The sequence below is a fragment of the Trachurus japonicus genome, chromosome 1, assembly GCF_045865225.1.
Source record: "Trachurus japonicus isolate A0001 chromosome 1, Traja_1.0".
In the NCBI taxonomy this organism is placed as follows: Eukaryota; Metazoa; Chordata; class Actinopteri; order Carangiformes; family Carangidae; genus Trachurus; species Trachurus japonicus.
The window spans coordinates 35,443,019-35,460,487 of NC_140907.1; the positions used below are offsets into that span (position 1 = coordinate 35,443,019).

At 44.3% G+C, this 17,469-nt stretch overlaps 1 protein-coding gene and 1 long non-coding RNA gene across 3 annotated transcripts in view; one reads left to right on the forward strand and one right to left on the reverse strand.

Moving 5' to 3' along the window:
* Window positions 1-3,497: 3,497 nt before the first annotated feature.
* LOC146992415 (UTP--glucose-1-phosphate uridylyltransferase-like) overlaps window positions 3,498-17,469 on the reverse strand; it is a 19,476-nt gene continuing 5,504 nt past the window's right edge. For both annotated transcript variants that reach the window (XM_085786217.1, XM_085786206.1), the window contains exons 2-10: window positions 16,812-16,927; window positions 13,881-13,988; window positions 10,460-10,645; window positions 9,519-9,652; window positions 9,129-9,426; window positions 8,173-8,370; window positions 6,828-7,070; window positions 4,689-4,793; window positions 3,498-3,861 (exon numbers count right to left, since the gene is read on the reverse strand). In XM_085786217.1, the coding sequence (XP_085642343.1) occupies window positions 3,754-3,861; window positions 4,689-4,793; window positions 6,828-7,070; window positions 8,173-8,370; window positions 9,129-9,426; window positions 9,519-9,652; window positions 10,460-10,645; window positions 13,881-13,988; window positions 16,812-16,910 (1,479 nt within the window). In that variant the 5' untranslated portion in view covers window positions 16,911-16,927 and the 3' untranslated portion in view covers window positions 3,498-3,753. The remainder of the gene's footprint in view (window positions 3,862-4,688; window positions 4,794-6,827; window positions 7,071-8,172; window positions 8,371-9,128; window positions 9,427-9,518; window positions 9,653-10,459; window positions 10,646-13,880; window positions 13,989-16,811; window positions 16,928-17,469) is intronic.
* LOC146992416 (uncharacterized) lies at window positions 5,607-6,787 on the forward strand. The gene is made up of 3 exons (XR_015036573.1): window positions 5,607-5,740; window positions 5,808-6,030; window positions 6,604-6,787. It is a non-coding gene; the product is annotated as an uncharacterized LOC146992416 (long non-coding RNA).

Sequence of the window (17,469 nt, forward strand, 5' to 3'; positions counted from 1 at the left end):
CCTTTCACAACCACATCCTGTTGTTACCAAAGTAAAACCTGAACCTCCGATCTGGGAATTCAACTCTTCAACTGCTTTTTGTTGTTTTTTTTCTTCCTTTAATCAGTCCAACCAATCACGTGTTTATTGATGAAGCCAGGATCTAAACAGGAAGTGGACGATTCTGTATTTTGATTAGTTCGCAGGACATGAAGCATGAACATGAGCTGTTAACTGCTGTCGACCCCCCCACCCCCCATTCCCTCCCTCTCCTCCCAACTGGGTTTTAATTTCCTCTGCATGAGCTTTTTGTTTCTTCGCAGCGGAAACGACACACGACGGAGCCGAAAATCTGATTCACCCTAACCCTATTTTATTCACCAAAATAAAAGCCTGAGGTCCAGCCTCAGACGTTTTATTCTGAAACTACAACTGCTCATTCATCATAAAACCTTCTCTTCTTCCTTTTTCCTTCTCCTCTTCTTCCTCCTCCTCTTCCTTCTTCCTCCCCTCCTTTTTCCTCCTCCCTCTTCCGCGTTCCCATTCTTTTTCCTCTTCATCCTCCTTTTCATCCTTGTCTTCTTCCTTCTCCTCTTCCTCCTCCTTCTTTTCCTTCTTCTTCTTCCTCCTCTTCCTCCTTCTTTTCCTTCTTTCTATTCTTCTTCCTCCCCTACTTTTTCCTCCCTCCCATTCTTTTTCCTCCTCCTCCTCCTCCTCCTCTTGTTCCTCTTGCTCTTCTTCCTCCTCCTCCTCCTTCTTTTCCTTCTTCCTATTCTTCTTCCTCCTCCTCCTCTTCCTTCTCCTCTTACTCCTCTTTTCCACACCTGTCACAGTTTGACCGAATTAAAACACACATTATAAATCGTAAAAAAAACAAAAAAAACATCATCTCTGACTTTTCAAGAAATTTAGAAAGTGAAGAGTCTTCAATGATTAGAGCGTATTTCAAAATAAAACGCTGTCAGACTGTTAACTTTATTTAAACAATGTTAAAGGTACAATTATTCGTTTTTATTTTACCACTGTTCAGCCTGTGGGCGGAGTCAGAGCTCCGATGAGTCACTGTGATGTCACCTCCTTCTGACCACGTGATTGGCCGCTCTGCCTCTCGCACCTGTTGTGTGTTTAGACGCTTTAACTGCTGCCACTTTGGCTCCGCCCACCTGAACTCACCTGGAGAAAAAAAGAAAACTACAACAACAAGAACAACTCTGAATCAGACTTTCTGCTCCGAGCTCCAAACAACAACAACAACAACAACACACCTGTCCAGCTGTGGCCTCCTCCTCCTCCTCCTCGTCGCCTCCACCTGTACAGATGTCACCTGGCTCCAACTGTTAACAACAAAACACCTGAGTTGCCGTGGCGACCGTGTGTGTGTGTGATGTGTCTGTACAGGTGAGATGAGGCGGCAGCGGCGGCGGCGGCTTCAGCTTCCTGTCTGAGACTCACCTGAGAACAAAAAGCTTCAGAAGTGCCTCCTGTTGATCGACACATCTGAGCTCCCACTACAGTGTGCCTACCATACCACTGTGTGTGTGTGTGTGTGTGTGTGAGAGAGAGAGAGAGAGAGAGAGTGTGTGTGTGTGTGTGTGTGTGTGTGTGTGTGTGTGTGTGGCAGCGTCTGAGAACTCAAACTGTCTTGAATCCTTCAAACTTGCTGTGAATAAACAGGACGATGGAGCGACCTCAGTGTCTCTGTGTTCGTCTGTTCGGTAGGGATGGGCATTTCGAATAATTTCCTAATCGAGTAACCTAACCTGGTGTTACCCGGGTAACCGATTACTGTAATAAAAAATAAAATGATGCCATGTCTGACGGACAGAGCGCAGCCGGTGCATAAATGCGCTCTGTCCGTCAGACAGTCGCATTACTGACACACAGCGTCGTCAGACTAAATATCAGGTGGATAATAAGAGTAGAGATGGAGTTGAAGATGCACATATGGGGCAGATGTGCATCTTTATGCCCCGGCTGCCTCGGAGGAGAAAACTTTTTTTTCTTTTTTAAATCATTAGCGGTGCTTATTTATTAGTCCACACTACATTTTGGTGCCTTCGGTCCTCTCTGCCTCGCATCGTCTCAGGAAATAACTGGGAAGGTTTCAGAATGTTTGTAAACTGAAAGCAGATTTTCTAACAGACTTGATGACACCTGTCGTCTCCCTCCCGACGGTTTACGCCGAGGGAACCACCACAGATTATTGTAAAAGGTTTGAAAGTCCGAGGCTCGATCCAAAAACGCTTTTACACAGCAGAAAATCACGTTGCTAGATCCGAAACTAAAAAGCCGAACCACGGCATGATGATGTAGTTTGATCCAACACTAGACTGTTGCTCTAACGTGCCGTTTTTTTAATCATAGGTTAACCGGATAATAAATTCATAACCGGATAGCAGATTGCCTACTCGGGTACCCGGGTACTCGGGTAACCGTGCACATCCCTAGTGTTCGGACCGGGGAGGGGCGGAGCCAAAACTTTATAGATCATTTAAGTGTACGGACGGAGGCTTTAAAGTGTCAAACAAAGAGAGATTTCCTGTTTCTCTCTCACTGCTCCTTTAAAATTAAAATTAAGGCGAAAACTTCCCAGAAAAAAAATTTATTTGAAAACAAAAAGAAACATTTTTATTTTTTTTTCATAATTTGGAAAAGATGGAGGAGGTTATTTCCAATAATGACCAAAAATCTAGCATTTTATTTATAAAAGTCTCATGTTAATGTGGATGAATCTACGTTACCCACACTTGTTAATGGGCCCATTTTCGATAAATATATCGTTTTGCCTCTATCGTTATTTTGTTATTATTAGTGGTGGCGGAAATGCTGGTCAAGCCGACCAGCTTTTCTTTACTTTCGGTTTCGCGGCGAGTCATGAGAATAACACCGCCGAATCGCCGTTTATGGTCGGATCTACGACGGTATGTGACTTTAATTCTTGATGAATGAAAACATGAGTCTGTCTTGCGCCGGTCAAAGAATTTCACGGTGCGCGGAGGCTCATAAATGTAGTGTGAAAATGTTTCGCTTTTCCAAAATTCCTCGTTGTCCCTTAAGTAAATAATATCAATTAAATTTGTGAACCTCAAAGTCTTGATCATGATTTTATTTTTAACTTCAAGCTTGGAAAAGATTATATATATATCTTTTTTATATATTTTATATAACGTCACTATGTGCAACTGAGTGACTGAAAAATAAACATATTTTAGTCACATGTTCAGAGTCTCCATATTTTAATTTCAGTAGATTCGTCCTGAAACCAGAGCTGTGGATTAAAAAGTCAAAATAAGCTCCTTTCTGTAGTTTAACAGGAGCAGAAACACCGAGGCCACAGAAACAGAAACCTTTAATTCGTTAACATTCAACGACTTCCTGTGAAAAGAAAAAACTGCTGTTTTGTCAAAGTGAAAAAATATATAAAGTTAATGACTTATTCTGGAAACAAATCCAAAGAATTAAAATCCTTAAAACCTGAATTTTAGATATTAAAAACAGAAACAAAGACCAGTCGACGCTCGGGTCACACATTTGTTTTTATTGACATGACAGTGAGATCGCCACGGTAACAGCGAGTTTCTTCCTGAAAAGCTTCGTGATGAGCAGCAAAGTGCTTCTTGACACTGAAATGGACGCGAACGAGCTGCGACTGTCTCTGTAACAGGCCGGTCCTCTTCACTGAAGAGACTCTTCAAGGTGCAAATGGCTTTGGTTTGGTTTTTTTTGTTTCTGTTTGTTCTTTCTTTTCCTTTTCCTTTTTTTTCCCAGAATGCCTCAGTGGTCGAGGATCCGCAGGTTTCCTGAGACGATCTTGTTCTCCAGCATCGCTCCGGCGGGAATATCGATCCGGTCGCCGTGATTGGCGATGATGATGACGGTTCCCTGGTGGGAGTAAAAAAACAAAAACAAAAACAGCGAGAATGACAATGACCGTTTACACAACAACGTTATAATTTCCCTGCGTCTTTAAAGGGATAGTTCACCCAAAATTGAAATTTCACTCTATCTACTCACCCTCATGTGGACTAAGGGCTGGGAGAAGTTTCAGAGTCCTCCGTGGCTTCTCTGAGTTACAGTGGGTCTCGGCGTAGCAGTGCATGTCCATATAACGGTTGCTAATGGATACCAACTGTCTTCGTAACAAAAAGACACACCAAAAAACATCCAAATACCTCCATGCTGCTCATATGTAATGTCCGTCTTGTCTTGTATTGAACCCCCAAAATGCGAAATTGTCCCGAAAAAAATTAAATAAGTCTATTTTTCAAGCTTGTATTGTAGTGGAAGCTTCTCGAAGCTCCTCCTCCCGGTTCGTCAAATTTGGATGAACTGGGAAGAGGAGCTTCTGCTACAAACAAGCTTGAAATATAGACTTATTTAATTTTTTTTGGGACAGTTTCGCATTTCGGGGCTTCAATACAAGAGGGACATTACATACGAGCAGCATGGAGGTATTTGGATGTTTTTTGGTGTGTCTTTTTGTTACGAAGACAGTTGGTATCCATTCTCAACCGTCATATGGACATGCACTGCTGCGCGGAGCCCCACTGTAACTCAGAGAAGCCACGGAGGACTCTGAAACTTCTCCCAGCCCTTAGTCCACATGAGGGTGAGTAGATAATGAGTCTGATAATGAGTGAAATTTCAATTTTGGGTGAACTAACCCTTTAAACGCCTCGGAGATCGGAGGTCGGCGTTCCTATGGTTACCTTCAGAGAGACGTTCTTCCCGAAGGTGACGTCCCCGGACACCGTGAGGTGGTCGAGCTCCAACATGTCGGGGATGCTCTCGAACCGAGCCAGGAACTGCTGGACCTGGAGGGGGCGGAGCCTCGGTCAGACACGGAGCGATGACATCACAATGACATCACAACACACCTCAACATGACACGCCCTTGTGACGCCAACGGGACGAAATCTGTTTCTCTCTGGGTCAAAAGGGTTTAGTTCTGGAGTCGAATGATAAAGTTCTAGCCTCGTAAACCAGCCGCTCCCGGTAATGCATTTCAGTTCATTTCTTGGGAGAGTCTGGCCTCATCCCCGTTGTAAGCGTTTGGGGTGGGCGGGAGCTGGGCGGGAGTAGTAGCGTTGACAGACAACCCCATTCAGCCAGTCAGCAAGTTGGTGTAGTGACGGGGGCTAGTCTGGGGCCGTTGACCCGCTGTTTTGGTAGGAAACGGATCCAGGGCGAGAGAGACAGACCTTTCCTTCAAAATAAAAGCACCAAGCTAATAAAATGCGGTAAAACTCTTTAATTTAAGGAATATAATTTACAAGAAAGTCCCCGAGCCATTAAATTGACATTTTGCTTTTATTGTATTACAAGTTAATGTTTATTTTATAAGTTTTATGTTGGTGAATACTTTTATTTTGGTGAATTTGGTGATTTCGGTATCCGCTACAGACAGGAACCAGAATGCAGACTAATTGGGAGGTAACTGACACCAGGCTCTTCGCTTGTCTGAAGAGCCTGGTGATGCGAGGCAACGGGGGCTTTGCACCAGTTGGTCCCTGATTGGCCAACGTGCTGTGTCAATCACAGCGGCGACGCTGATTGGCTCGGCCTTCTGAGGGTTTCAGGCCAAACGCTTACAACGGGGATGAGGACAGACTCTCCCTCAGAATGAAATGAAATGCAATTCCACGATAGGCTGGTTTACGAGGCTAGAAAAGTTCTACTGCTTCCCTGAAACAACCAGTCCTGGTCAGTCTAATAAGTCAGGATCAGTCCAGTCCAGTCCAATAACTCCAGTCTAGACCAGGTTAGTCTAGTAGTCCAGTCTTGACTAGGTCAGTCTAATAAGTCAGGATCAGTCCAGACTAGACCAGGTCAGTTCAGTAAATTAGGATCATCCCATCCAGTTAGTCTGGTCTAGACCAATTCGGTCCAGAAAGTTAGGATCAGTCCAGTCCAGTAAGTCCAGTAATTTGGGATCGGTCCAGTCTAGACCATTAATCCAGGTTTGTCTGAGTAGTCACAATGGTCAGACACACCTGGATTAATCAGTTTGGTCCAATAATGTAAAGCAGGAAATAAAGGAGCTGCCTTAAAGTCCCACTCCCGCGACCCTTTTCGGCCATTTTAAAACCAGATCATTAGCCATGCACATTAGCAATGCACCTCTGGGGGGTGGGCGGAGACTGTGCTGCTCTGCACCCGCCCAGCCACCTCCTCGCACCCCACCCCCCCGCTTGCTGACAGCTGGACATTGTACAATTACAGATTCAGCGCGTTTAGCGTAAAACTCCACACTGGGATTCGATCCCAGACTGGTGCATAGTCCTTGCTCACAGTGCAAGCTGCTCTACCAGGTGAGCTATACCTGTTATACCTAGACAGCTACACCGAGCTGTGAAGGCTTTCACCTCTGAGCCAGATGCAGAGCGGGGCGGGAGCTTGTAGCACTAGTGCCCTCCCCTGGAGCTGTGACACCCTCAACTCCAGTCTTCCTGAAACTGCCAGTTTGCGTCTGCCATTGGTTCACAGCAGTTTGAAGGCAGAAAAACTCTGAAATGCAATTTTGCACTTCCTTCTCTGCTGATAAGTGCTCTAACACAAGAAAAATGCCACAGGAACATGTGAAAAGCTCAGAAAACACGATTTTCACGGGAGTGGGTCTTTAAGTTCAGGAAGTAGTGGAGCTGTGCATAGAGCCCATTCCAGTCCAGCCAGTGCTGTCCAGGTCTATGAGTTCAGAGAGCCCTGGTCAGTCCAGTCCAGTTAGTCCAGTCTAGACCAGGTCAGTCCGTTTAAGTCCAGTCCAGCAAATGAAACCAGGAAACACTGATGAGATAGAAAGAGTTGACGATGACGATGTCAGAACCTGATCGAGCCCCGTGACCTCTGACCTTGGTGAAGGAGCTGCCCAGCTTGACGTGCGGCGTGGAGGGGAACTCCCTGAGCCGGCTCATGGTGAGCGATCCGGCGTCCAGGCTGTAGAGGTTGGACATGACCAGCAGCAGGTCGGACGACGTCTTCACCGGCAGGAAGCGGCTCCGCGGGACGTTCACGCCCATCGCGTGGTCGAAGCACTTGATGGCCGCGCCCACCGCCGTCTCCAGCTGGATGACGTTCAGACCGCCGTCCAGCGTCTGGGGAGAGATTCAAGGTGTCAGAGGAGAGTAGGAAACGACAGCGCTGGGATGTAGTTGACTCATTAAAGGAGCTGTGTTTGGACCTGGATTCCTTTTTAGTTTTTATTAATTAATTAAAGGGACAACGAGGAGTTTCTATTTGGTTATAAAAAAGTATCACGTTAATGTGGATGAATATACGTTACCCACACTTGTTAATGGGCCCATTTTCGATAAATGTATGGTTTTGTCTCTATCGTTATTTTGTTATTATTAGTGGTGGCATTTCTTTACTTTTGGTTTCGTGGCGAGTCATGAGAATAACGCCGCCGAATCGCCATTTATGGTCGGAACTACGACGGTATGTGATCGTCTTTGAACCTCTGACTTTAATTCTTGATTAATGAAAACATGAGTCTGTCTTGCGCCGGTCAAAGAATTTTACGGTGCGTGGAGGCTCATAAATGTAGTGTGAAAACGCTTCGCTTTTCCAAAACTCCTCGTTGTCCCTTTAATTAATTAATTATCAGAACAAATGTTAATTTATTTTAAAAAGTGGATTAATTGATTAAAGGCTGATAATTATTGATTATTAATGCTCTTTTTCCTGTTTATTGTGAACGGGACAGGTCTAAAGGTCGTTACAGCTCATTATGGACTTTTCACTAATGAACACAGTTTATTCAGAGGAGGCTCTGAGCCAATCAGAAGAGAGGAGGCTCTGAGCCAATCAGAGGAGAAGGAGGCTCTGAGCCAATCAGAAGAGAGGAGGCTCTGAGCTCACCTGTGCATCATCTGAGGATTTTACAGGTGAATTTCCTCTTGATTTTGAGTCGTTTATTACAGAAAATTGTTAAATATTCAATGATTATTGATTAATTATTGGAAAGTCCTGTTGTAGTGATGTCACCAGCTGATCGACTCATTAACATATATCAATATAATTAGTTATAAATCGTTAGTAGAAGAGAGAGCAGCCACAGACTGGAGGTTCTTCATGGTTTCCACCAGGATCCAAAACCTGAAACTTGTCTGGTCCAGGTTCTGGCCTCCAGATAACAGACCGGTCTGGACTGGTTCTGGACTGGTTCTGGGTGGTTCAGGTGTGTGTGTGTGAGACCTTGGGGTTGACGATGATCTCCAGGGCCATGCTGTTCTTGTCCTGCAGCCTCTTCATGGCGGGCAGCGAGATCCACAGGTTGTTGGTGTTGAAGATCTTGAACTTGGTGACGGACTTGAACTCGTCCACGTGGGCCTTGGGCACCTGGGCGATCTCCAGCAGCCTCAGGTGGTTGTCGTACTGGATCAGCGTGCCACCCTGCGGAGGACAGGAAACAGGAGGCGGAGCTGAGCCAAGACACCCACATCCAGTCCAGTTCTACATGAACTAGTTCAAAGTTCAGTTCACAAATTTTTAAAATGAACTAGTTCAGTTCCAAAACTGAACTAGTTCATAGTTCTTTTTTCTTTTATTTTCTTTTTCAATATGTTGCTACAAGCTATTATTATCAAAATTATTGCCTCAGCCCATATCGAACCACAGACAGCTATTATTTTAGCAGTTTTTACCAGTAGTATTGGTTATAGTTACTACTTTACTTTCCCCAAAAAGTAACTGAGTTACAACGTGATTAAAGCAATTACCAGGAAAAGTAACTACTGCGTTACTATTTTATAAAATTCTCAAATATGTCAAATGACTTGGAATTCCCTCTCTAACCCCGTTTATCTTTTACTAACCAACTGGGTCAGTGTTCCTCCACAGAGAGAAGACAGGCTCCGCTGATCCAAACAGCTGATAGGTGTTGCCAGATCGGGTGGTTTTTCCGCTACATATTAACGCCTGTTTATGGTGTTTTAGCTGTTTTTTGCCCGGAAGGCTCTATGGAAATCTGGCACACTCCTGAACAAAGTCACACTGTGAGAGAGCGCCGTTCACAAACGCCAGAATGAACGCGTTCACAATAACGTTCATCAAGCGGAAATACAGAACGTTCAAGTTCATGAATGATGGTTCATTGAACGCGTTCAGGCACAACACGGCCGACATCAACGGCGGCGAGCGGCAGCACTGACCTTGACGTCGGCCCGGGTCTTGTCGGTGACCTCCATGATGAACTCGCAGCGCTTATCGGCCGGCTGACTCATCAGGTGGTTGAGGATGAAGAGGTCGACGGTGGCGCCCAGGTTGTCGATGTTGGACACGAAGATGTACTCCTTCCCCTCGGCGAGGAGCTGGTCCAGCAGCCCCGAGTTGTGGAAGCTGGCGTAGACGTCGCCGTGACCCGGAGGATACCAGGCCTCGGCGTTGTCGCCACTCATCCCCATGTTCTTGGCGATCGGCAGCAGAGACTCTTTGTTGATCCTCGGATACCTGGGAAAACAAACCATCAAATGTGTGTGTGTGTGTGTGTGTGTGTGAAAGAGACTGAGTGTGTGTGTGTGTGTGTGTGTGCGTGTGCGTACCTGCTCTGGTTGAAGGTGTGGATCTTGACCTTGTGGTGTTTGTACTTCTGCAGGATCTTCTTCGTGTCCTCGTCCGTGTTGAACGAGTTCATCAGAACCAGCGGGACGTCGGCATGGAACGCCTTGTTCAGGTGCTGCAGACCAAAAAAATCAGCAGAACTCAGTCCAGTCCAGGTCAGAGACCAGACCAGGTAAGTCTCTAGACCACTCCAAACCAGTCCATTCCTGTTTAGTGAAGTCCAATCCAAGCAGATCTGGTCTGTTCCAGTACCGTTGAGCCCAGTTAGTCCAGTCCAATCTGGTTGGGTCCAGTCCAGTCAATCCAGGTTAGTCCAGTCCAGTCCTGTCTGTTCAGTCCAATCTAGTTCTGTCCGGTTACTTAAGTCCACTCCAGTACGATCCAGGTGGTTGAGTCTTGACAGTCGAGTCCAGACCAATGTGGTTGGGTCCAGTCTAGTCAGTCCAGGGTAGTCTAGTCATGGCACTGTAAATGAGGCTTGCCTCAGTGTTTAAATAAACGAGTTTAAATAAAGGTAACTAAACTAAATGTCCTCTCAGGTCCCGTCAGCCCAGGTCAGCCCAGACCAGGTAAGTCTAGACCACTCCAAACCAGTCCATTCTGGTCCAGTCCTGTCTGTTCAGTTCAATCTAGAGTCTAGGCTAAGGTCCATTCTGTTAGTCCAGTCCACTCTGGTCTCTTCAGTCCTGAAACGGTCAAACCAGCCCAGTCCAAACTTAATCTGGTTGAGTCGGTCCAATCTGATTGGGTCCAATCCAATCAATCGGTTCAGTCCAGGTAGAGTCCTCTCCTGTATGATCCAGGTCAGTTGAGTCTTGACCACCAATGTGGTTGGGTCCAGTCCAGTCAGACCGGTCCAGTCCTATCTGGTTCAGTCCAGTCCAGTCCACTGAGTCCAGTCCAGTCCTTGGACGTGTCTCACCTCGATCTGCTGCACCGTCAGGTCCAGGAAGGTGTTCTCGTTGCGGACACTGATCAGACTCTTGGGGCCTTTGCAGCCCATGCTGGTCCCCAGACCTCCGTTCAGTTTGACCACGGCCAGTTTGTTGAGGCTGGCGGCCACGTTGTCAGGGAGACCCTTCGCCTTGATCCTGTCGTACGGCTGGATCTGGGATTTAAAAAGTGTCATTAAATTAAAACCTGTTTTAGTGTCTCAAGTATTCAACACAACACACAAACTACTGAGCATCAAAACCCTTCAACACTAATGAATGGGACAAAAAAATATTATATAATATATATTGACGCTGTAATAAACCAAACAAACTCAGATTATTGTCAAACCCACTTACAGGAAGCTGTCTGCACAACTCTAGAAGAAGTACAACTAAAGGCCCCAGACCAGTCCCTCACTTTATTGACCGGTCCCTCACTTTATTGACCGGTCCCTCACTTTATTGACTGGTCCCTCACTTTATTGACTGGTCCCTCACTTTATTGTGACTGGTCCCTCACTTTATCATGTCCCTAGAAACACTTCCTGTTGTTGTTGTGAGGTTTTTGTCAAACTGATTAAGTTGTTTTTTTTAATTTGTAGCACGTCCATGTGTCTTCTGAAGCCACAGTGAGTTGACCCCTCAGGGCCACCGTAGAATCCGTTCCTATTTGACATAATTTAGTTGATTTCCTCTGTTTCTGTTTTTTTTTTTTATAAACCTGCTTCTGTCCCTGGCCGGGGGCTTTTATTTTGTTAAATAAAAGGTAGAGGGCAACAAGAACCGACACTAGTGAATGGATGGAAATAACACAGAGTGTGTGAAGCAACCACGTGTGTGTGTGTGTTACATAAGTGCACTCAGCATCTACAGTTTCACATTCTCTGATCAGCCGGCACGACGAAGATCAGTTCATCATCAGTTTTAAGCCACAGCTGGGACTGTGTGTGTGTGTTAGTGTGTCTGTTAGTATGTGTGTTAGTGTGTGTGTGTGTGTGTGTGTGTGTGTGTCGTGAGTCCCACAGGAGATAAATGTCAGCGTCTCCCACCCTGAGTCCAGACTTCGAATGCTGCGGCGGTCACACTATTCTTAGTCCTAACCTTCACTCTGGGAACACAGAGTGTGTATGTGTGTGTGTGTGTGTGTGTGTGTGTGTGTGAGTGTGTGTGTGAAATGTCACCGTGCTGATAAATAGCTGCGGCCGTCTGAGTGATCTCAAGTTTCCTGAACTCGACTATTTCCAGGCAGAACAGAAACAGAGCGACAGGGAACAGGAACGCTGGACACAGGTTCGATGCCGCAGGACAGTCAGCTGACAGGATATCAGTTTCATCTGTGTGTGTGTGTGTGTGTGTGTGTGTGTGTGACTGGTGGTCACATTGGCGATTAGCGTAGCTTAGCACAAAGACTGGAAGCGGGGGGAAACTGTTAGCCTGGCTGCATCTTCCATCGACTCCACAGCTACACTGCAAAAACCCAAATCTCTTACCAAGAATATTTGTCTTATTTCTAGTCAAAACATATCTCTATACTTAAAATAAAACTCATCACATCAAAAGTAGCTTGTTTTTAGACACGTTTTACTTCTTTCAAGCAGATTTTCACTTGAAATAAGTAGAAAAATCTGATAGTGGAGCAAGTTTTTCTTTCTTATTACAAAAGCACAAAAAACTTGCTTTCACTGGCAGATTTTTCTACTTATTTCAATAGAAAATTAGTTTGAAACAAGTGAAAATTATCTAAAAACAAGTAAATTTTTAGGTGATGAGTCTTATTTTAAGTGGAAAGAGATTAGTTTTGACTAGAAATGAGACATTTTGACAAGAAATAAGACAAATATTCTTGGAAAGATTTTGAGTTTTTGCAGTGTGATTGACAGGTTGGATCTTGTTAGTTAAAAACAGTTATATGGGGGGGGGGGGGTTGTACAACATGTATCAGGCCCTGTCCTAACAACCGTGAGTTCGATTCCGGCCTGTGACCCTTTGCTTCACCTCCTCCTCCTCTCTCTCTCTCTGTTGTCGTGACGTCTGCAAACATTGGCTTAGTAAAAAAAACCTCCGACCCTGAACAAACGTAATCAAACATGAAATGAACGGACCTCTGCAGAGACACCTGAACGCACCACGAGATCAGAGTCCAGACGTTGATCGATGGTGACACAGAAACACGAGACCTGCAGTTACTCAACCGTTCTGCACCTGAACGCATCACGGCCGCCGCTGTTGAGCCGAGGTCGGACTGAAGGTCACAGACAAAACGTCAGGAAGTGACCAACCAACCACACGAAGAGATGGAGATGTGAAGAGCAGTGGTGTAGTCTAATGTTTTGTAGTGGGTAAACTGCTTTTTCGGTGGTAAACTGTTCATACTTGTATCACATAGACCGGTGGTTCTCAAACTATTTTATAATATCAAGGACCCAAAACTGACACAAATTAGACCACGGACCCCCATTGGACGGAATTTTGAAGCAAACACCAGAAATACACAAACAATCAATGTACGTTTAAATTAGGCGTACATTTTTGAAAGATTATAGAGAAATCTCTGGAAAAAAGTGGTAAGATTTAAAAAATAAATAAAAAAGAATAAGATTTTTTAGAAAAAACTGGTAAAATTTCTCAAAAGAATTCTAGAAAAAGCGAATAAAAAGTGGTAAGATTTCGCAAAAAAAATGTAGAAAAATGTGGTACAATTTCTCTCTCAAAAAAAGGGGCAAACAATAATACAAAAAGGGGTAAAATTTCTTGAAAAAAAATATAATAACAAGTAAAAAAGAAAAATTGAGAAAAATCTGGTCAAATTTCTCCCAAAAAATCTAGGAAAAGTGGTAAAATTTCAAAAAAAAAAATTAAATTAAAAAAAAAAAAAAAAGTGATAACATTTCTGAAAAAAAAAAGGTAAAAAATTCTAGGAAAAAGTGGTGAAATGTCAAGATAAAGTTGGGGTTGGGGACCCCCTTGAATCCTGTCAACCCTCCCACTTTGAGAACCACTGACATTTACTTTAGTTAGATAGTTTTGTTGTACTGGGTATACTGAAATATTTATGCATTTTCAGTGGGTATACTGAGTATACCTAAGTACCACATAGACTACACCACTGGTGAAGACGTGCACGTGAAGATGTGCACGTGCTCCTGCTCTCATGTGTTGAAGCCGCCAACATTCGGCCGCTCAGAGCGTCGTCGACCTTGGATTACGACACAGAGACTGAAACATGAAACTCTGAGCCGTGGTCAACAGTGTGTGTGTGTGTGTGTGTGTGTGTGTGTGTGTGTGTGTGTGTGTGTGTGTGTGTGTGTGTGTGTGTGTGTGTGTGTGTGTGTGTGTGTGTGTGTGTGTGTGTGTGTGTGTGTGTGTGTGTGTGTGTGAGTGTGTGTGTGAGTGTGTGCGCCGGCTCACCGAGTCCTCTGGAGGCCGGTTGATCTTGTCCCAGTCGACGTCCGGACCTTTGACCTGGAGGAACCGGTGGAAGAGTTTCTTGAAGCCATCGAAGTCTTTTCTGGAAATCTGGAAGAGAACGAAGCAGAAACCAACGTGTCACTGTGACCTTTGACCTTTGACCTTTGACCTCTGACCACCAAGGAGAGGAACGACCCCTAAAACATGGACGTTAGTTAGTTAGCATTCTGGGTAAATGATTGAAATAAGAGCAGACGTTGTGGAGGTGATGACCGCGTATCTCTACCTACCTAAAACAGAAAAAACACTTCAACATAAACTGAAGCAAAAACCGGTTTATACATATAAATATAAATACATGTACGTATATAAAGAGACAGGCATCTGCTTAACAAGTGTATATGAGACGATAAATCAATTAATTCACATATAACATAAAATTAAAGCCCCGACAAAGAACTTTAATTTTGTGTTGATTTTGGCGACCCCTGTGGACAAAAGCGGTAGCGTTTTGTTGGAATGAAGACTGCATTTCCCATGAGCTCTAGCGCGTATTGTCGTAAAGACGCTTATCTGGCTCGCGCGTCAGGGCTCCAGACTAACTTTTTGTGAGCAGTTCTAGGCAAATTACTTTGGAAATGTGTTTAAAATACTTTAGAGCAGCCTCTCGAGACTATTTAAAGCCGAAGTAAGCGGAATGTTTGTGTTAATATAAGTCTTAAATTGTTCTATCTTCCGACAGCGATCACTTCTATAGAGTGTTTGGTCTGAAACACGGGTCTGTCAGTCACTCTGCTCTGCTGTAAGCCGAGGAGAAAACTTTCCTTGTATCCTACAACCTTTATCCAATGAGGAGAGAGAACGGCATAAAGGGGCGGTCCTCTCTGTGTGTGCAGCCAAGGGATGCGCGTGAATGTGGTGACGTAGGGACGAGGGCGGGGACTGCTAACTCCATCGGCTGACAGGAAGTTAGACAAAACCACCGGATCGCTTACTTCTGCTTTAATTACCATCCTAAATACAGCAGAAACCAGAGACTTTTGCATAACCAGTTAAAAGTTCCTTGTAGGGGCTTTGAACACGTTCTTTATAATCAAAACGCTCTGGTGGACAAGTTGTGACCTGCACATTCACCACGCTATGAGATAATAACACAACGTTACCAGACAGAGTTGTTTTAGAGGGAAATTCATGTAAAACCGCTGATGTGTGTTGCCTTCAGGGACAGTTTTTCATCAACAGTCTCTGTATTTCCCTCTAAAACAACTCTGTGTGGTAACGTTGTGTTATTATCTCACAGCGTGGTGAATGTGCAGGTCACAACTTGTCCACCAGAGCGTTTTGGAGTTGTTGGATTGTGTATTTGATGAGTTTGATGAGGGAAACCAAGAAATCCCATAATGAGCCTCCGTAGCGTAGCTCTGAGCAGCTCACGGCTCTGCTCCGCCGTTCTAAAAATAGCTTGCACCGACAATTAAAGGTAACGAACCTACTGCTATGACTATAGGGCTTATGGCAATGGGCCAATTTGACTAAATGTTGAACTATCCCTTTAACATCGGAGGACGACGATGGACAGGAAACGTCTTTTATCTCTAGTTGATCCGTCCTCTGTCCTGTCAGTCTCTCAGCAGGAGTTGTAGTTTACTAGAGGACCCTGAACGCCTCGCGGCCTCTGAGCTGTGTGTGTGTGTGTGTGTGTGTGTGTGTGTGTTGAACCTTCAGGTTGTCGACCTGCTCTCTGAGGGGAACGACCTCCTGCTCCTCCACACAAATATTTGTTCACCAGGCGACGACGTTCAAGAGCGTTCGCTCACTGTTCACAGCTGTTCAGTGAAACCACCAAACTCCAGCGGCTTCATTACATCAACGGTAACACTTTATAATAAGTCCACACTATTAAACATTAGTTTAGCATTAATAAATACTGAATTCTTCATTTATAACACATGAAAACTCATTAGTATGTAGTTTATAGAGTTAAAAATGTTTTACTCATCATTGATAAGCACTAACTGTATTTATATACTAATGATTAGGTAGCCTATTCATGCGTTATAAATGAAGAATTCAGTATTTATTAATGTTTATAAAACGGAAAGGTGAAATCCGGCGATCTGATTGGTTGTTAACCGTGGTATAATGAGCATATACCACGGCTACTATTCTAAAGCCTTATCACAGCGCAGGCTATCACTCCGCGTCAGGCACGTATGACTGGTATGAATGGAAGTTGTTGTCATGTATCCATGACAACGGACTGTCGCGGTCCGTAGCAAAAGACAGTTGATGTTTTTACGATGTTAAAAAATAGACTAAAGTAGTTGAATTGACATGTTTAAGGTGAACTTTCACCTCCGGGGAGGGTTAACAATGGTAGAGGGGATTGAGCAGTGACAGAGGAAAAGACGAGATGCAGAGCTACTTGGAGCTAACGTCTGGAGAGGTGGGACTATTTTTTTCACAGTGAGGCTATTTTATTGGATAATATGTATTTCTGGTTGAATAAAACTACATGAAATTGATTGCGTATCCCTCTTTTCATATTGTCATTATTGGTAACCGTTTGATAAAAGCAATATATCACTCCAGTCCGTGGTCTATGCTCATTATACCACTCTACCCTTAGCCGTGGTATAATGAGCATATACCACGGACTGGAGTGATATATTGCTTAATTAACTAATGCTTCATAGTGTGTACTTATTATAAAGTGTTACCAAATCAATTAAACAACCGGAGGAACTTATTAACTCTCTCACTCACTTCATTTAATCGCAGTAAAACCAGCATCATAAAGGGTTAATAAACACTTTATAATCAGCTCATTAACAGTGAGTCTGAGTCTAAGTTTGAATGTGAGTGTGTGTGCTGAGGGATGATGATGAAGGTGAAGGTGATGAAGGTGCTCCTCCTCCTCCTCCTCCTCACCTCCGCCTCCTTCTTCTCGGCCGTGGTCAGCAGCGTCTCCAGCTCTCGGTGCATCGACTCCTCGTGCTGCTGACGGAGTTTCTCCTGGAACTCAGTCATGGCTCCGCTGGTCAGGTCTACACACACACACACACACACACACACACACACACAACTTAAGGTTATGTTTTTCATTTTCAACGCCTCCGTTGAGTTGAGTTGAGTTGAGAGACCAGAACCTGAAGGAAACTGTTCTAACTTCACTTCACTGTAACACACTTTGTTTTATCTGCACAGGAAACAACAGTTTGTGTCTCCAGTGCAGCTACACAGTTACTCACAGTTTCCTCAGTTGTTTCCAGTTCTCATGCTAAGATAAACTAAGATAAGATAAGCTAAGGTAAGAAAAGCTGAGCTAATGGCCTGCAGCTCCATGGCTGATGCTAGTGACAAAAACTGCGTAAATGAAGTGAAAGTTATTAACGTAACGTGTTTTTTCTCCTTAGAAACGTCTCAAACTTCTGATTCTGCAATTAATACAAATTAAACTTCTATGTCTTTAGCTACTCACAAGTCGGTTAAAGGGATAGTTCACCCAAAATTCAAATTTTCAAATTTTGTAACTCCGAGAAGGCACGGAGGACTCTGAAATTTCTCCTAGCCCTTAGTCGACATGAGG